This window comes from Corvus hawaiiensis, chromosome 2 (assembly GCF_020740725.1).
Source record: "Corvus hawaiiensis isolate bCorHaw1 chromosome 2, bCorHaw1.pri.cur, whole genome shotgun sequence".
Classification (NCBI taxonomy): domain Eukaryota; kingdom Metazoa; phylum Chordata; class Aves; order Passeriformes; family Corvidae; genus Corvus; species Corvus hawaiiensis.
Window position 1 is genome coordinate 59,117,445 of NC_063214.1, and position 18,565 is coordinate 59,136,009.

General features: G+C 41.9%; 1 protein-coding gene across 1 annotated transcript; it reads left to right on the forward strand.

Annotated features, from left to right (window-relative positions):
- Positions 1 to 8,593: 8,593 nt before the first annotated feature.
- Positions 8,594 to 17,020, forward strand: MED4 (mediator complex subunit 4; the record flags this gene model as incomplete). Its single annotated transcript, XM_048295280.1, has 7 exons — positions 8,594 to 8,691; positions 10,863 to 10,929; positions 11,280 to 11,450; positions 12,282 to 12,339; positions 13,291 to 13,377; positions 14,107 to 14,238; positions 16,261 to 17,020. Coding segments are annotated over 7 exons (786 nt in total), but the record flags the coding sequence as incomplete, so codon positions are not given.
- Positions 17,021 to 18,565: the final 1,545 nt, after the last annotated feature.

The window sequence follows — 18,565 nt, forward strand, 5'->3', positions numbered from 1 at the left end:
ACAGAACCAATGGCACCTGTGAATTCACAAGCCAGGAGCTTTGTGTGGGTCTCTCACAAACAAGGGACAATTTTGCAAGCATCTGATAGCCTGAGAGAAGTAGACATCCCATAGAGATAGGATAGCCTTTTCACAGAGACAAAAGCAAGCCTGTTTATGAAATACCTGTTTCCTGAAAAATAAATTTTAAAACTTGTATTATATATATTTATATATTATATAAAGACAGGTACTGTGAGTTAACAGAGAAAGAAGGCCCAAAGTCCCTAAACCAACACAAGATATGTTGCTACATGCAGAATGCATGTCTGGAATACCAACATTATGTTCTTTGCTTGGGGGTCTGGAGGAATGTGCCACGGTTGTCTTTTGGCCTGAGTATATTTCCCCCATGAATCAAAGGTGCCAAGAAGTGGGTGAGGCAAAAGGATAGACTAGTGCACACCCAAGGCTCACCCTGACATACCAGATATGTGTTTGGACTTGGGACTACTGCAGAGGCACTCCTACGTGCTGGTGTTTGCCCCATGAGATTCTTTGATTTTGCTGGCACGTAACAGAAAGGTACAGTCAGTGCTGTGAGGAAAAAACACAGCATAGTGCCATCTCCAGCACTAACTTCTAACCTACACTGGCTGTGTAGCGAATTGGAGCTGTTGGTTGACTGCAGAAGGATACTCTGCTGTGACAGTGGAATGGTCAAATCAGAAGCAACGCAAATAGTTCATACAACTGCCTACAATTCCATAAACATCCTGCCTGCATCCATGCTGAATGCAATTCCGTCTTGTGAAGGTGCTCAAAGAACAGTAGAACTACACTGTGTTTTAAAGGACAAAATGTTAATAGCTTGGAAGGCAGAAGCACTTGGCTTGGATAGAGTTACCAGCATCTAGAAAAAATGTACTTGAGCAGTCCTAGCACAAATGTGTTCTCAAGTACTCTGTCCTGCAAGACAGAGGAATCTGCCAGGTACAGTATGCTCAGGCCACAATCTACCAAACAGTTTAAATATGTTCTTAATTGCAAGCAACAAGCCCAAAGCCCAGCGTTAAACACAGGGAGAGGCATGCTATTGAACTGAGGAAAAAACCCTCAGCACTTCACAAGGTCAACCCTTGACAAAACTGGATCTTAATTTCTTGAAGTACCATAATTGTTCATGTGTCTTTGAGCCTTGAATTTGGAAATGAGGGTGACTGTTATTTCAAGGTATATGATTCAGGCCCTGAGTAACCAGAACAAAATCAGAGACAAGTGAGATTCAGAAGCGCAAGGGATACTGTGGGGGAAGAAGCAAGTGACTAAGTAAGAGGGTTCCCTGAGGTGAACTCCTTGCCATACTACCTGAAAATGCTTATAACTCACTCCTATGGCATTCTTTTCATTGCCAACTTTATTACCAGATAATCTAAGTGTCATTTATGAAGCACCTGGGGACAAGAATTACATGCGATCCCAGCCTGGCCACCTTCCCTCCTACTGTAATGACTACACGGCTCTTACTGGGATGGGGGCAGGGCAAGGCAAGCATTATGAAACTAATTCGGTGAGGTTAAGAGAAATGAAAACATGTAAATTATTCTCCTGTCATGACACTTTTCAAGGTCTTCAAAGATGTGACAGATTGCACTGGTTGCTTTTCATATTCTGTATTCCAGTGTGCATTTTGCATATATGCCTTATGTGCTCGAGTTCATGCCTACAAAGCAGCTTTTAACGAAGCATTTTCCAATGCTGGCATTGTCATTTGCATAACATATGAAATTTTGACAGGCAGCATGGAGCTGAGCAAGGTTCTGTGCCCTTACAAGGCACAAGAAACAAGTCCTAGCACAATAAGTTTATATTAAACAGGTAAAAAACCCATAAGAGTTTCAAAATACCCTGGATATCAGGGATACATTTATCTTAATCATGTATGAACTGTTGTCAGATTACTTTCATCGACTGCCACCTATCTAGCACAAGGTGGCATGGTAAGACTGCATGGCTTTTGATATCTTATGTCAGTACTAAGTTGCAGTCTGAGCTAAAAAGGAGATGAGATATGAGTAAACATGAACTGTAGTTATTATTTTTCCACTGGAGGGGAGTTTGGTGTGAATTTAACAAAGAAATTATCTTAGAAATCAGAATGGTTTGGGTTGCTAGAGACCTTAGAGACCATCTAGTTCCAACCCCCCTGCCATGGGCAGGGACACCTTCCACTGGATCAGGTGGCTCAGGGCCCCACCCAACCTGGCCTTTGAGATATGGTCTCTGATTCTTCATGACAATGCTGTTGCACTAGTGGCTTCATCCTTTTTGGAAACAGATAAGGTGACCCTCTAAAGAGCTCCCTTGGCCACCTGAAAGCATTCACGAGTCACTACTGAAGAATGTCTTCTTAATGGGCTTTCAGTATCTATGCTTGTGGATGATCAAAACTACAGAAACAGCTCTTCACTTGGCCTACCACTAACCCTTGAACAACTCATCTACAGACATAATAGGTCTGCCAGCACTTAAATGACAGTGGAGTTCTTTCTTCATGATATGTTAATATCCACATAAATGGCAGGGCCCTGAAGTAGAGATCTGTGCAAGGCCTGTTTCACAAAGGACAGAGCACTACTGATTGTATTCCTTCCCAGGCGTAATAGCTATGAACTCTCCCCTCAATTCACATGGAACCATGTGAACTACTGTTAGTAGTTTGTTAGTTTTCAGAATGTCCCATGGGATCCTATTTGGCTGCTGAGTACAAGTCATTCTGTAATTGCTTTTGGAATAGTGTATCATACTGTTTTCTCAGCTGCCAGTAAAAACTTTCCTCAGGTCTCCCAAGACTTTTCTTTCATAAGGAGTTTTACCTCTGCCCATCTCCAACTGCTAGGAGAGAAACCACTTTTTTCATTTTTGCTCATGTAGGTTTCTAAATAAATCTTCCATTTTATCTTTACCCTAGAACTCAGTCCTCACAACTAATTTAAGCCAGGTACCTCTGCTTCTGGTTGGTGTTCTGCTCTTTCTGAATCTCAGCACAGAAGCTGATGCTGACGTCAGCTGCAGGTATTTGAAAACCTGTCTGGAAGTTGCATTAAGCAGGTGAAAATCTGAGCACCATCTTGGAGATTAGAAGATGAACTCACCCAGGTAAAAGACAGGTGACCCAGTGTAAATGGGAAGAGATGACAGCTTTATCTTTAGCAGGCAATGGGGCACAATAAAACGTTGAGGGAGATGTGGGAAGAGATTCATTCTAAGTAAATTACCACTCCCATCAGCCTAGCTGGGATTCAGCATGTGGGAGAGCTGGGACTGCAGCTGTCATCATAGCCCTTGGATTTTTTTGGGATGGGAAGTAAACAACTCTAAATTTCAGCCTGGCTTCTACAGAACCTTGTGTGGGTGTCCCAGTAGTTTTTGGTAAACAGGTTACAGCAGGAGCCACCAGGAAAATGAGATTTTTTTTTCCAAATAAACAAGTTTAGCTTAATGAAGACTCAAAATTACTATGTGTTGGGGGTTACCCCAGGAATCTCATTATCTCTAATTGGATGTTTTATTTCATGAAGTAGTCAGCATTAACTTTTAGCTTGGTGAGGGAAAAATCTCTTATTTAATTGCCCCCAAATTTTCCTTTATTCATGGGAAGACTTGGCAGGAGTGTGAATATCTCTAGTGGCCAAGCTGTCAAACAAGCTTTTCCTTTTCAAAGGACATTCTTTTTTCTCTCTTTCTTTTTTTTCCCCTCCCCTCACTATCCAGGGCCAATTTTGGTTCTCTTTCCCACCCAACACCTCCTACTTCATAGGCAGCACTGGTCCCCACAAGCCCTCCAGCAGACTGAAAGCAAGGACTGCTTTCTGCCTGGGTGACTTTCCTGTCTTGAGGGCTCTGTGCCCAAATTTACACCAGCAGAAATCAGTGTAACTCCAGTTTAATATAGCTCAAAGTAGAGCTAATTCTGTGCTGAAACAGTCTGGAACGGCATACCAAACTCTGGTTTTGGCCATATGTACTAGTGTTTCACACTCCTTCCCCCCAAAAAATAAGTTTTGGCTCATAGTATTATCTATTTTTATCTCATCTTTAACCTATTCTAAAATTACATCAGTTAAGCAAAGCCACCTTTTTCATTTCCTTTATCTCATTGGTCTAAAATCACTATCCAACAGACGTGTGCAGGGAAACAGAAATTTCTTTTTAAATAGCAATAAGAAATGGATGATTTATCAGACACATTTCAAAATATTAATGGTGTAAAGACATCTTGATAAATGAGGGATGATTATTCTCATCTTCACAGACCAAAGTACAGCTGTGAAATCCTTCCAAGCAGTGCTCAAGCTGTTTGATTTCTATTTTAGTTGATATTTGACAGAAAGGATTTTATTTTTACTTTATCTAGGGGAAGTGAAAATCAGTATTTGTTTTGTCCTTTTCCCTTCTTGCTCTCCTTGCTTATCCTCCTGCCTTTTTATTTGTAGTCATTGCAATGCTTTATTACACATGGTTCTGAGAGCCTTCTGGAGTTATGTATCTTCTGTAGTCAGTATTTTTCCTAAGTTTTTTAAGGTGTGGCAAATCCAACAGTTGCCAACTGAACACTTGATGTCTAGTGCCTGGAATGTATAAATAAGAAGAGAGCTGAAAAGCACTGTAGCTTGGAAAAGCCACAGATTTTAACTGAAACACAGATCTGCTTTGGCCTTCTTAGGCGAGTTTCTCTACAGCTCAGCTTCCAAGTTCTAGAGTGATCCTCTAGGTCATGAGAAGTAAAGTAGGAATACCTGAAGTTAAGAAATCACAATCTTATGTTGGAAGAAAAGGCTTTACACTAGAGGAATTCTAGGTCTGAATTGTACTGAATTATGAATAAGAGAGGGGGAAGACTTCACTTTTCAGCACTAGTCCACAGTCCCATGAAATAAGTTGTAACTAAAGCCACGCTCTGAAGGCATGGTTCCATATGATGAGGTTAGAGTTCACTCTCTAACACAGAAGGAAATGAACACCCTCTCCCAAATTAAATATTCTTCAGTCTGGTTATTGAGTTGAAGTGGCTCGTGGACCATATGGCAAACACCAAGGAGGAGCTAAGGGCGGGTGAAAATCTGCAGTTGGGACATGAGAAGTCAGCAACATCTCAGCTTCTTGGTGAACTATTAGATCAGATCAGCTGTTCCTAGACCTGTCTAGAGGAATCAGTTTGCTCTGCAGATCATCACTTCAAGGCCCATTCTGGAAGAGAAAAGACTCCACTGAACAAGGTAAAATAAGCTATTTTTGCTTGTGCTAGCAGGTTCTTAACAATACATTCAGTATGCCATCGAATAGACAATCTGAAATGAAAGAGCTCTGAAATGTCTAATAAACTCACTGTGCAAAGATCCATGTATGGCACACAAACTAAAATGTTCTCAGACTACTGGAAAAAATTGGGAACAATGCTTAGTTATTCAGGAGGGGCATGATCTTTAAAGAAGCAGATCTGGCTGAAAACCAACACAACTATGAAAAAAGTTTACCCAGGGGAAAGAAGGCCAAGAGCACTGAAGAACTGAGGGAACAGAGGAACCAACACTGGGGGAACAGAGGCTCTGTTGTTTTTATAGGCAAATATTTCAGAAGTCTATTCAGCAAATTATTCACTTGGTCTTAAAGCAATCATCCCATGGGGCAAGTTTGGGGCACAAGCCCATTTCACCCAGCCTTTCCCTTTGTCCTGAAGGAGATGATCCCTCTGACATGGTCTGAATGACTTTCTGTGTCTTGGCACAGGCAGGCATTCCCTAGTACCTCTGGTCTCACCCTGTCCTCCCACACAGAGGCACGAGCACAATTAAGTCTCTGCCTGTTCCACTGCACTCCCCAGCCATGACTGCATCACCAGGGCAAGAAGGAAAGGACTGGGCAGCAGAAAGCAGACAGTTGTCTATGTTGCCTGGAAGAGGGACAGAAATTTGAGAAGTGGGGAGAGAAGGGTGGCTGCTCCAGTGAAATATGGGTGGTATTGGCCCTTTGGGAGTAGTACTGCTGTCAGGAGAAAGGGAGGGAACAAGCTCCTGGGCACAAGGAGAACGAAAGATCAGCCTACAGAAATCTCCTATAACTGATATTAATACCTGTCAACTTTGGGTGTCCTGTTAATGCTGCGAGCTTTTAGCTCTAGCGAAACCAGCATTATTGCTCTGAAATATATCAGAAGTACTTCAGGTCTAAATAATTCAGATGTCAAAATGAGTATGAGGAAGAAAATGATTTAGCAGAAGGACTGCTTTGTTTTTGAAGTTGCTATTTCTTTCTGTTTATGTACCCATACAGACACTAACAAATCAGTGAACTGGATGCACAACCAGACAGCATCACTGATTACATCTTTCCCTGAACAAAAGCAAGGAAATAGAGGAGGAAAAAAAGTGCAAGCAAAACTTATTTAAAAGGCAGACCTATTTGATGAGATTTTATCTGGTATGCAGTTTAAACAGAATTCCCAAACTATTTACAATCAGAATGTTGAGAGTTGTTGGGCATTGCAAATGAATTTTAAATAACTCCTGTTGGCAAAGTTTTTTTCTCAGAGTTGCCAAATCTCATTGCTTTATCACAAATCTCATAATGTTGAATTGCTTATTTAAATCACAGTTCAAAGAATCAGTGACTAATGAGTTTCTTGCTTTTTTTTCTTTTTAAAATAAATGTAAATTTCTCAGGAACATACTCATTGCAGAAGGTAACAGATAATCAGAGTGAATACCAGAGCAGTCAGGGATGTTATTGCTCATCTAGGCCTTTCTCTAATCAGGGGAGAAAAAAATCGCTGTTTACTGACAGCTGCCTGCTGACAGCAGAAGGATATGGGGTCTGGGGCTCCCTGTGGTTCTGTGGCAGTGCTTGCCCCGGTTAATAAACCCCGGCCCCAGACTAGCTCTCACTCTGTACTCCCTCATCTTCCCTCCACCCTGGCCTCTCGGGGTCTTTCCACATAACTGAAACTTTCATGAATATAAAAAACTTCCACTGGCTTCACTGCGACCCCACCCAGAACGAGAGGCCCATTTCACCAGCCCATATGGAGCACCATTAAAAAACCCCCACAACACAACAGTACTTTTAAATTATAACTCAACTACTGCCAGGGTTGGCGTCAGGATTTGTGCCTGTTATCTGCCCCGGCCATTGTGTGTAGAGGTCTGTGATGGATACCAAGCTGCCTTCAGCCTTCATAGACACACAGGTCTGCATGGCCAGTGTCAGGAGGTCAGTGTTACCTCTAGGCATGTATGGGACAGCCAGCCCAGGCAAAAGCCTTGTCTTGGTCCAATTTAAAGCTCAGGTTTTTGTTATGTTTTCAGTATCAGGCATTTAACCTTCTTTGGTTGTCAGTAAAACACCATATATAAATGTCTAAAGCGGAGGTTGTCAGAGGATGGAGCCAGGCACGTCTCAGTGGTGTCAAGCAATAGGACGAGAGACAACAGGCAGAAACTGATACACAGGAAGCTCCACCTGAATGTAAGGAAGAACTTCTTTACTGTGTGGGTGACCATGCACTAGAACAGATTGCCTAGAGAGGTTGTGGAGTCTCCCTCACTGGAGATATCAAGAACCCTCTGGATGCAATCCTGTGCAATGTGCTCTAGGAAAACCATGCTTGAGCAGGGAGGTTGGACCAAATGACCCTCTGTGGTCCCAACCTGACCATTTCTCTGATTCTGTGATTTCATCCTCCATCTAATCAAAGGCACCTGAGGGATTTCTGGACACCATGACTCTCAAAAAATTGAGTTAAGCCCCCGAAGATGTAATTCAGTTGCACACACTACCTGCAGCCAGTTTTCTGTGTCTTTAGCATACATCAGTATCATCTGGAGGCTCTTTGTCGAGACCCGGGGACTGGAAATGCATTCCAGCTGGAATGGTTGTTTCCAGGTGGGAGTTGGCCTCTTCTCCCCGGTAACTAACAATAGGAGGATGAGGGGTCAGAGTCTTCAGCTGCACTAGGCAAGATTTAAGTTGGACATCAGGAAGACTTTCTTCCCAGAAGGGGTGATTAAACATTGGAATGGGCTGCCCAGGGAGGTGGTGGAGTCACCGTCCCTGGAGGTGCTTAAGGAAAGACTGGACGTGGCACTTAGCGCCGTGGTCCAGTTCACATGGTGCTGTTCAGACTCGATAATCTCAGAGATCTTTTCCAACCTAAATGATTCTGTGATTGAAAAAGAGCGACAAGCGCAGCTCCTCGTGCAGCGACCCGGCTGCAAGACAGGGCGCTGACAGACGCGCCTCTGGCCTCGACGAGGCAGACGCGACCTCCTTCCCCCTCACACCCACAGGCCCCGGGGACGAGCCCCGCCCAGCCGCCGCTGCTCTCCCGCCCCCGAACGGCTCCCGAAAGCCGCCGGGAGGGGATCCGCCCTCCGCCCGCCTCCCCGCGCATGCGCACGCGGCGGAGCGCCGCTGCTCGTCCCTCGGCCGCCAGGGGCGCTGCCGCGCGCCTGCCCGCGCCTCCCGAGGGGCGGTTCCCGCTCGGGTCCGCGCCCGGATGGCGATGGCGGCGGCGGCGGCGGCAGGGGCAGGGGCAGGGGCAGGGGCAGGGGCAGGGGCAGGGGCAGGGGCAACGGCGGGCGGGGGAGGCGGGGAGAGGAGCAGCACCCGGGAGCGGCTCCTGGCGGCGCTGGAGGATCTCGAGCTCTTGGCCAGGTACCGCGCTCGGCCTCCCGTCGGCCCCGGGTGGCGGCGGAGCACCGGGGGCGGGGTGAGGGCTCCCGGCGCGGTGCGTGCGCGGAGCCTCCGGCGGGGGCGGCGGGAGGAGCGGGAGTCCCTGAGGTTGGGATGGGAGGGGCCGGCCCGACTGGACCGCGGGGTTCACGTTTTTACACGAGCCCGGCTCGGGTTCTTGTTTTCCTGCTCTCCCGCCGTCCTCACGCCGGCTCCTGCGGGAGAGGGGCTGGTGCTGCGCCGGGGGCTCGGCCCGGCCCTGCGCGCTGCTGTCCGGCGCTCATCCCAGTGGGAAAGCATCGGTCGTGCTTCGCCTCCCATTTTCAGAGAGAAGGAGCGCTTCCTTTTTCTCCCACTTGCCTTTCTCCTTTGGTTGACGCCTGCGTTTCCCGTCAAGTGCACACTCACACGCCGATTTTAGGCATTTTATTAGTCACTAAAAATTATGCTTAAATCAGAAATACGTAGATGGTGTTGCATGACATAAGGTGTCCTGGTCATTGCCTGTATTAGTGCTACATTCACTCCAAGTAGGCTGCAGAGCTCGTCTTCAGAATCACAGAAGTGCTCAGATACTTAGTCCACGGTCTTGAGTCCAGACTGGTAATCTCCATGCAAGTTGTCAACCATGTTGGCAACTACACTGCACAGCTGGCAGTGAAGTTCAGCTAGTTCCTAATTATTTTCCACACCTCTGGGAGAGCAGGAGCTTAGGAAAGCATTTTCAGAGGGAATAACCTGTGCTGTCCCTGTGGCTTACTCCCTCAATGATTACCAAGAGTAGGACAAGGTATTGGTGAGTTGCTCTTGTTGTGTCTGGTTAAGTTTTATCCTCAGTCACAGATTTTATTGTGACGTAAGGGTTGCTGGAGAACATGTGTTTATGGAAAAATGAAAACAAACTTGTTCTTTATCTAAATTACTATTTTTTTCAGCATTTAGTGAATCTTCCTGTTGATCAGCAAAGTGTTGCAGCACCCTGGAGCTAGGCCTTTCTTGGTCACGATACTGGTTTGGTGGTAGAGGCAAAAATTAAGCAACATGTCTAATCTGTAGCCTTTCTATAGTTTTGAATCTACATTGTGCATAACACAGGGTAGAATTACAGCCCTCCATGACATCACCCTTGATGGTGGTAGCTGACCTACTTAAAACAGATTTTATTTGCTACTGCTCAGTGTTGGTCAGGTAGAATAAAGCTTTAGCGACAGGGACAAGTTTCTTCCTTCTCTACTTGTTTAAAATCATAGTAGTGTTCAGGAGTGACCGAGAGACTTAGACCAAGATTAGAGCTTTACTGGGGGTTTTTTTGACATTTTGAAAAATACCTGTTTTTATTGTGAGGTTCTGGCCCCACTGCTGTATTACTCACACTGAGCTGCTTACACTGGACCAAGCAATGAATCAGTACTTCCAAGGACAGTGTTTCCAGATAGGCAGTTACTCATGCATAGGGTTGATCTGCCATTCATAGCTTTAGAAGCCACATAACTTTGCTGAATTTACAGAAAATGCCTTTTTGCATCATGGTACCCAGAGGTTTTTGCTGGTTTTTCAGAACAGAGGCAGAGTATCTGGGTATCTGGAAGGATGATCAAGAGGTCTGTTTGAGGAGCACTTCTAGCCTAGCACCAGAATACTATAAGGTTTTTTAAATATTTTTGTGTACTTGATGCACAGCTAATACGCCATTGTGGAAATACTTGTTGTAAAAGTAGTTTCATGACAGGCTCTGGAGATATTTGAAACTGTAGACTTAATTGCTCTAAACTAAGTATACTGGGAAAAAACGGAGAAAAAGTAGAGAAGTAAAACAGTGAAGACCCTCTTACAATGAACAAAGGTAGTAGAAGAAGGGTATGAATGCACTTCATTATGCTGTTTCTTCTCTCAGCTTCTGCTTATGTCTTTTATGGTTTAACAGGCACTTAGAACATTTCTTGAGTTCAAATACATGAGTGCTTCATGAGCTCAAATAACAAAGAAAGTAATGTGCTTTATTGGTTGAAAAATCCCTGCCCACAGTGTATTATATAATACAAAACACTCAGGTCCATGAATAGTTTTGTAACGATACCAGTAGTCTGGTAAATTTGGGATGACTTCATGCGATAATGCCCTAGAAAAGAGTGCAAATGGAGTTCTCCTTTCAGGGAACTAATTGAAATTTTGGCAATTTCAAGAAACCAAAAGCTTCCACAACCAGGAGAGGAGAGCCAGGTAAGCTGACTTTCTGAACTGTGTTTCTTTGGGTAAGCATAATGCTTTACTTCTATTTTTTTTCTGTTCTTTTGTTTTTTATTTCTTTCTCCCTTTGTCCTTGCCTATATGCAAGCTAATGGTCATGATGGGGCTTTGGCCCTGCTACAAAGGCATTCTTGGTTCTCCTGTTGTTTGTTCACTTTTTGTATGCTTCATAGGCTGTTTCTGCAAACAGGAAGAAATTTTGTTTCGTTTTTCATTCAAACAAAAATAGTCCTATGGATGCCATTTGCTCTTCTTTGTAGCACGACTGAGGGTGTGTTGTTACTCTAGCCAAATTAAAAGTTCTACAAAACTCTTGTTAATAGATCCTGGAACTGCTGATTCAGAGAGATGGAGAGTTTCAAGAGCTAATGAAGTTGGCAGTTGATCAGGGAAAAATCCATCATGAAATGCAGCTTTTAGAAAAGGTAGTAGAAAAGCGGGATAATGATATTCAGCAGCTGCAGAAACAGCTAAAAGAAGCAGAGCACATACTGGTAAGTTCATAATGATGTGTTTGCTTTTGAGCATCTACTTGTAGAAAAGGTGGTTCTGGGCAAAATGGTGTTGTGTTAGTTTGAGAAGATTTAAATATTTAAAACTTCATAAGAGCTTAGTCGTTTGGGTTTTTTGTCAGTAGTCAAACACTGTTTAGTTGTCGTGGTATTAAGGTTTTTTTATAATGCTAATTTTCTGCTAAACCTTTATTTCTGTGTATTTTGAAAATGTTCATGGAATAGTTTCTCTCTTAAAATGTAATTAAATGGAAGGATTTATTCAGAGAGCTGACTTTATGTAGATGTTTATAAATTAGAGATGCATCGAAGGTTTGGTTTACTTTTTGTGTTGCAATTATTAAAGGATCAGGGGCATGGATCATTGATAGAATTATGGGATCAATAAAAGAACTGTAGCAATAGGCCTGTAAGCAAAAGGCCTGTGTGTGAGAAAAACTCTCCATGAGAAAATTCTTGTGTGAAGAAAAAACAGGGCTGGGAACAAAGAGGGAGTTTGAAGATTTGCAGCTGTTCAGATAAGACCCAGAGAAGGGGAGGCTGAACTCTGAATTCTTAATCATAACATAACTGTAGAAGCTTGCCAATGTAAGTCCAATTAGGTAGAAGTAGAAATGTGCTTTGATAAGTTTTAAGCCACTTACGAGTTAACAAGCTGGTATACTATCTAAGTGCCTTTGGATTGCTAATAAACGGAGTTTTGCTCTTACCAACCACATTGGTTTTGGACTGCAATTTTCTCCCCCCGCCGGAGCCGGGCCTTTCTTCTTTTTACAATTCCAGCATTTGTGGGTTTTTATTTTTTACAACTAGGCAACAGCTGTTTATCAAGCAAAGGAAAAACTGAAATCAATTGAAAAAGCACGAAAAGGTGAGTATCCATGCTTGTACATACTACATAAATGCAGTTCTAAGGAAAGTTGTTAGTGAGCTCCAGTTGGGCCTTTTTTTTGTTAATTCTGCTATCACAGATTTCAGATGCTTCATGTGTACACAAATTTCCATTTCATTATGAAACTATAACCATTTCCTCAGAATAAAGGCAGGATTTTTTTTTTTTTTTGTGGCAAACATATCTTAATGTGAAAGTGTCTCAGCAGTCTTCTTGGACTGATAATAGTATTTCTGATTACCTAAGTGCCTTACCAAATTGCCTCAGGAGGTTTATTAAGGAAAGGAAGAGAATGTTTGTGTGTCCATGCCCTGTATTCGAAAGACTGACTAGCTTGTGATACTAGATTGTAATTGTAGCAATTCCTGCTATTCTGTGGCACTTACCAAGCTAAACGCCCTTTTTTTTTTTTTTTTTTGAGGGGGGGAGGCATCTTCTTTGGGTTTTTTTTTTACAATGTCTTTTATCATTTTGTTATGCCTCTTTCATCTAGAAAATCAAGCAATTTCATAAAGTTTCTATTAATATAGTACAGGCACATATTTGGAAGGACTCCTCTGGGTGCAATCTATAATTACTAAACAAACAAAAACCCCTTCCTTCCTGCAGAAAATTCTATAATAAAGCAGGAGCTGAAGTTTTAGGAATTGTGCTTGTCAAATACACGTGTTCAAGAGATTGTGTTTTTCATGAGGTTGGAGAACCATTGACATTGAAGGTGTTTTGCACTCGTGTCTGTAAAATCAGTTCACTGCAAAGCTCATCTTTGCATAGCCTGAGAATCTTCTGAACAGTTACTGGATTTCAACCAGGCTCTTAATGTTTGGCAAAATCACATTCCCAGTCTTTTAGATATTGGTGTCCAATATTCTGAAATAATGATGCAATCTCTTGAGAATGCAGTAACTTTTTTTTTTTCCGTTCTTCCAGGTGCCATTTCCTCTGAAGAAATAATTAAATATGCCCATAGGATCAGTGCTAGCAATGCTGTTTGTGCCCCTCTGACATGGGTACCAGGTAACTATTGTGTTTATGGCACTAGATTTCTTTTTTGTTTACTAGAGTAACATTGTTTTCAGCTGTTAACATCTAATATTTCAACAAAAATGGGTATCCAAAGTCCAGTGGACTTCACACACATCTCCAAAAGGTTATGAAACTGTCTGCTTTCATTAACAGACTGGCCTCCTCTGCTCTCCTTTGTTTGCTTTTTTCCCCGAGTGTTCCCCCTGATTATAAGTCAAAGCCAAGCATGCTAAAGGCTTTTCTATGTGTTTGGTTGTGTTTCCTCTTGCCCCTGACAATATTCTTTCAGAGAATGTTAGTAAACAGTGGAGTCAGAAGCAGAACTTTTATCATGACGTGTTTCAATTTGGGCTACTACCCTCTTTGTCCAAAATGAAAATGTGTTTGATCCAATTCCTGTTCTTGCTGTTTAGCCATGAAGTAGCAGGGAGAGCAAAGATATATTTTAAACATGATGGGGTTTTTTGGTTTTAGTTGCTTTGGGTTGTTTGGGTTTTTTTTTTTAATATGCTGCTTCTGACAAGTTTGAGTGAACAAAGAAAGTCTAAGTGAAAGACAGACTTGGATTTTAATAAAACAGATGTGATGCTTGTTGCTTATCTAAGCAACCAGAGTATGGAGTTTTTTAGTCATTAAAGTAGGGACTGAAGCTAAAACTACTGTCTGCAAGACAGTTGTTAAATATTTCAAAGCATTCTTTTTCTCCTTTTTTTCTTAAAGGAGACCCACGTAGGCCATATCCTACAGACCTGGAAATGAGAAGTGGTCTCTTGGGTCAGATGAACAACCCATCCACCAATGGAGTTAATGGACACTTACCAGGAGATGCACTTGCAGCAGGCAGACTGCCAGGTAAGTGAAACTCAGTTTTGTTTTGTTTTTCTTTATTCCTTATAGAGTCACAGCAATTATACATTTCCCTTAGCAAAGGCAAATCAGAGATAAAGCAGTGAAAATTATGGTTAATGTTGTTCCCTAGCATTGAAGACCTAGTAAAAAGAGTTAATTAGAAACTTCATAATTTTTTTTTCATGCTAAACTGTGGACACTGCAACTAAGTCAATATAAACAAAACTCAGTTACCTTCACATATTTTAAATGAACAAACTAAGTGATTTCCAGTCATATTAGAAAGAAGCACTTTCAGAGCAACTTTTACTTAATGGTGATGACAAAGCATGGAATTGTGAAAGCTGTATTTGGAAGAAAGGCAGTTTATTGTCATCCCCTACCTTTCTTTGAGTCTATGCTTAGAAGTTCTGGATTTAAAAGACATGGCAAGGGACAACTGCTGAGATAGTACATTAAGTGTAGGAATCAAGTTTTAATCCCTTAATTGCTTAGTGAAATGGGCACTTCCACTGACTTCTGTGGGATTCATTCCTTCATGGTAAAATTGAATTTAGCTGTAAATTACAGTAATCGAATCAAGAGTTCAGTTCCTCTGTACCTGTGCAGCATTAATCTACCATGGTTAGACTAAATGGTGGAAAAATTCTTAGTTTGGCTTCATAGGAGATCTGTAACAGTTCTTACATATCTGTTAGGCCACTATCAGGCATTATGGAAGGCTTGTTTTCAAGTATGATGCTGAATTTGTTAAAAAACCCCTGTTGCGACTCCATTGGAGAAATAGTAAATTTGGATTTTGCATTTCCGATCATCTGTCGAATCCTATTGTCACTCTTAGGAAGTGACTTGAAATTCTGCATCATCTCACTTTGTAAACCTCTGGCCTCAGGTAAAATGGGTCAGTGAGCTGAATGGGAGTAGGACCCTGACATCTGTCCATAGCAACCCACCAGGGAAATGCTGAGGAATGGCCCACGTTACCTTTTCTGTTCTTTTGAAATATGGTCAGAGGAGATGTTAAGGGTGTGACTTCCTAATGGAGTTTGAGCATTTATTTATGTAAGTTTTGGTAGAGCCCATTCTGGCTGGCTCCTCTGCCTTAGAGGATGCAGACTTGATCTGTTTGAGTGCTGTCTCTGTAAGAACAGAAAGGAATTTTCAGGAATTTTAGGAATTTTCCTTGAGAAGCTGGAAGATGTGGGATTTAAACTCCTCCAGTTAAGTTCTTAATTGGGTCTTGGGCTCCTCTGTCAGGTTAAACCCTCATATAACTTAGACTGTCAAGGTAAGAGGGAAACATTGATTTACAAGAAAGTTGAGGCTGCCCCAGCATTTTGTGTAGGGATGCTGAATCTGTTGGTGTGTGGAGGCATGTCCTGAGAATGCTAATTACAGGATCTAGTCCTTTTGGAGACTCCTGCAGAGATGTCCATTTACTGAGTCCTTAGTGAATGTGCAAGCCAGTTGCTGGGCTGCCTGGTAGCCTCCAAACTTTGGGGCTGCTTAGCACACACATTCATCCTGGTTTAACAGCAGACTGGTTCTAGCATTGAAGCATGGCCACATGCTGTAAAACACTGGCTTCCCTTCTCAGCTCGTTCACATGAAGGCATATTTGGATAAAGAGTTTTTCTCTGAATTTTTATAGTCTGCCTGAATTTTTTTTCTTACATTTTTATCTATTTTTGCATACTGACAGACAGTGATAATTTTCATTACTCCCTGTAGTTGTGAATGCTAAGTCAGTTCAAACTGTGCTTTGAAGGTGAAAAGCTCTGTATATGAGTTATTAAGAGCCCCCTACATAAATGGGCCTCTCTGGCAGAGTAGACTTTTACAGTTACAGAATTGCTCTATCATGAGATGTTTTTGAGCTGTTACTGGAGGGTTTAATCTGTCCAAAATTCAGAAAATATTTTAATATTTGTTTTGATTTTAAATTGAAGTTCTGGTTGATCTGTCTTATTAAATTTGTCAACATACAAAACTGATAGTTGCTTGATTATGCCACTTTTTTCCCAGATGTGCTTGCTCCTCAGTATCCTTGGCAGTCAAGTGATATGTCAATGAACATGCTACCTCCTAATCATAGTAATGATTTCATGTTGGAGCCTCCAGGACACAATAAAGAGAATGAAGATGATGTAGAAGTTATGTCAACAGACTCCTCAAGCAGCAGCAGTGACTCAGACTAGGTACGAGAGGGACAGTATCCCTAGTAGACCTTTCCTGTGGTGAAGGTAGGTTAGATGCTGTTTGTCACAAACTGCAATATCCTTTTGTTATACCAGCAGCCCTGTGTAGGGAGAAGATAACAGCTGGCTCAGAAATAGGGTGACTAATTTAAAACCATGGACTATAGACTTGTTTTTTTCCCATTACATGTTCAAGTGAAATGACTGGGAGCTGTCTGCTGGGGGAGAGATGTCAGATTTTCAGTGATTGTGTAAATGTATGTTTGCAAGAGATGTGTAAATATATATTTATATATGTATTTACTATGCATTAGATGACATAAGTTCCTGGGAAAAAAGGTGTAAGGGGAATCCCCTTGTATGTTTGTTAGTAACTTTACTCTTTTGATGATAGCCTTTTCTATGCTACAGAAATGAGACATGAAGTTTGTAATTTTAGTATCTTTTTTTGTTACTGCCTAAATCCATGTTCTTGATCATCTTTGTATCAAGAACAAAAATATGGCAATAAGGTGTAATAGAAGAGTTTGTAATTATTGTAATATATAATGAATAATTTGTCATAAATAAACTCAGCTTTGATCTAACTTCAGTTTTCCACACTTGAATCTTAGATGAGTTGCCATGTAACTTCAATACTCGGCACATTTTATCCCAGTATGTGGTTGAATTCTGATTTTCAGAAGTTTGTACTCCATTTTCCCCTTTGCAAAATGCCAGTCAGCATTAGAAGCAGCTGAGGAGGAATCAGAAGTGGAAAGCCTGTCCTTCCTTTTCAGGTGAGCCCTTCCAGGTACACACAAAGCTGGGCAGACCCTGAGGCAGCAAGTGCCCACCCACGAGGCTGCACCAATACTTGGTTAAGCGTCCTGGGACCCTGGAGGTGACCTGCTTTGGGGCATGCTGCAGGTTTAGCTCCTTTCAGATCAAAGTGCTCAAGGATTTTTTTTGTTCTTGTCATCTATAAGTTTTTCAGTTCTTTGAACCTGCTAATTTGTTTACTTTGTAAACAGATCAAGTTTACCTCGGCAGTTGCATTTCCTGCATCAGCTGCAATGTTATTTTGTCTTTCCAAAGGCACTTCCCTTGGCTTTCCTGTCCTTGTTCTGTTTTGCTTAAGGAGTCATTTTATGACAGCTGCTTTTCTCTTAAGTAACCCTCTGATAAAATTACATGACTCATGTGAACTGTTGCTCCTGGCAGTTACTGTCCTGCAGCAAGGTTTCCTGCAGCACAGATCACAATTCTCTTCACTTTCCATTTTGTAGATTCCTCAGAGGAGGTATCTGATGAATCAGATAATTCCTCCTTTGCTCAAATAGTCTTCCAGATGTTGCTGCCAGTAATGCTGCCAGCTGTGACCAACATGGATACAAATCCCATAAGGATGTAGAAAGGAGGAAGACTTTAGTCAGGTTCAATCACGTAATAGGGGGGCAGTGGTTTTTGTTTTCAGAGAAATTGGTTTTGTCTCAGCTGTACTTTTTAGAAGTGTTTTCAGAGTTATTAAACTGTCACCTCTTTCACAGTCTAAAGTTATTAATATATATACATACTGTAACCTTTATTCAGTATCATGTTTTCCTCTTGGATGCTTACCTCCAGTGTCTTTGCTCTTTAATTCACATTAATCCCTAATACATGTGCCCTGTCTCAGTCATCCTAGTTAACCTTGCCTACCCCTTTTCTTGGTCACATTAGTTTTTGTCTTAAAACATGTGTGATCAGAATCATACACAATATTGCAAAATGGAGTTTCTTAATGCTTTGTATAATGGGATTGGTATTTTCTTTCTAAATGCCCCTCTCTTAACACATCCCACAGATACAGTTCACTGGTCTCTTTTATCTTCTAACTTACAAGGACATTTTTGAAACGAAATACAAAAATAGATAATTAATACTCCTGGAAAGTGTAGTGTTACAGGCTACCCAAAACTCTTCTATGGCTGTATCATGTAATTCACCAACTGAAATATTGTGGAGGTGGGTGATTGTTTCCAGGCAATAAGATGGAACTGAAGCAATGACCACTTCTTTTTCTGGGTTGTTACTCTATTAAAGGATTAAATGGGACCAACCAACATCTAAAAAATAGGTAAGATAACAGCTCTGCCCACTGTTCACTTAGC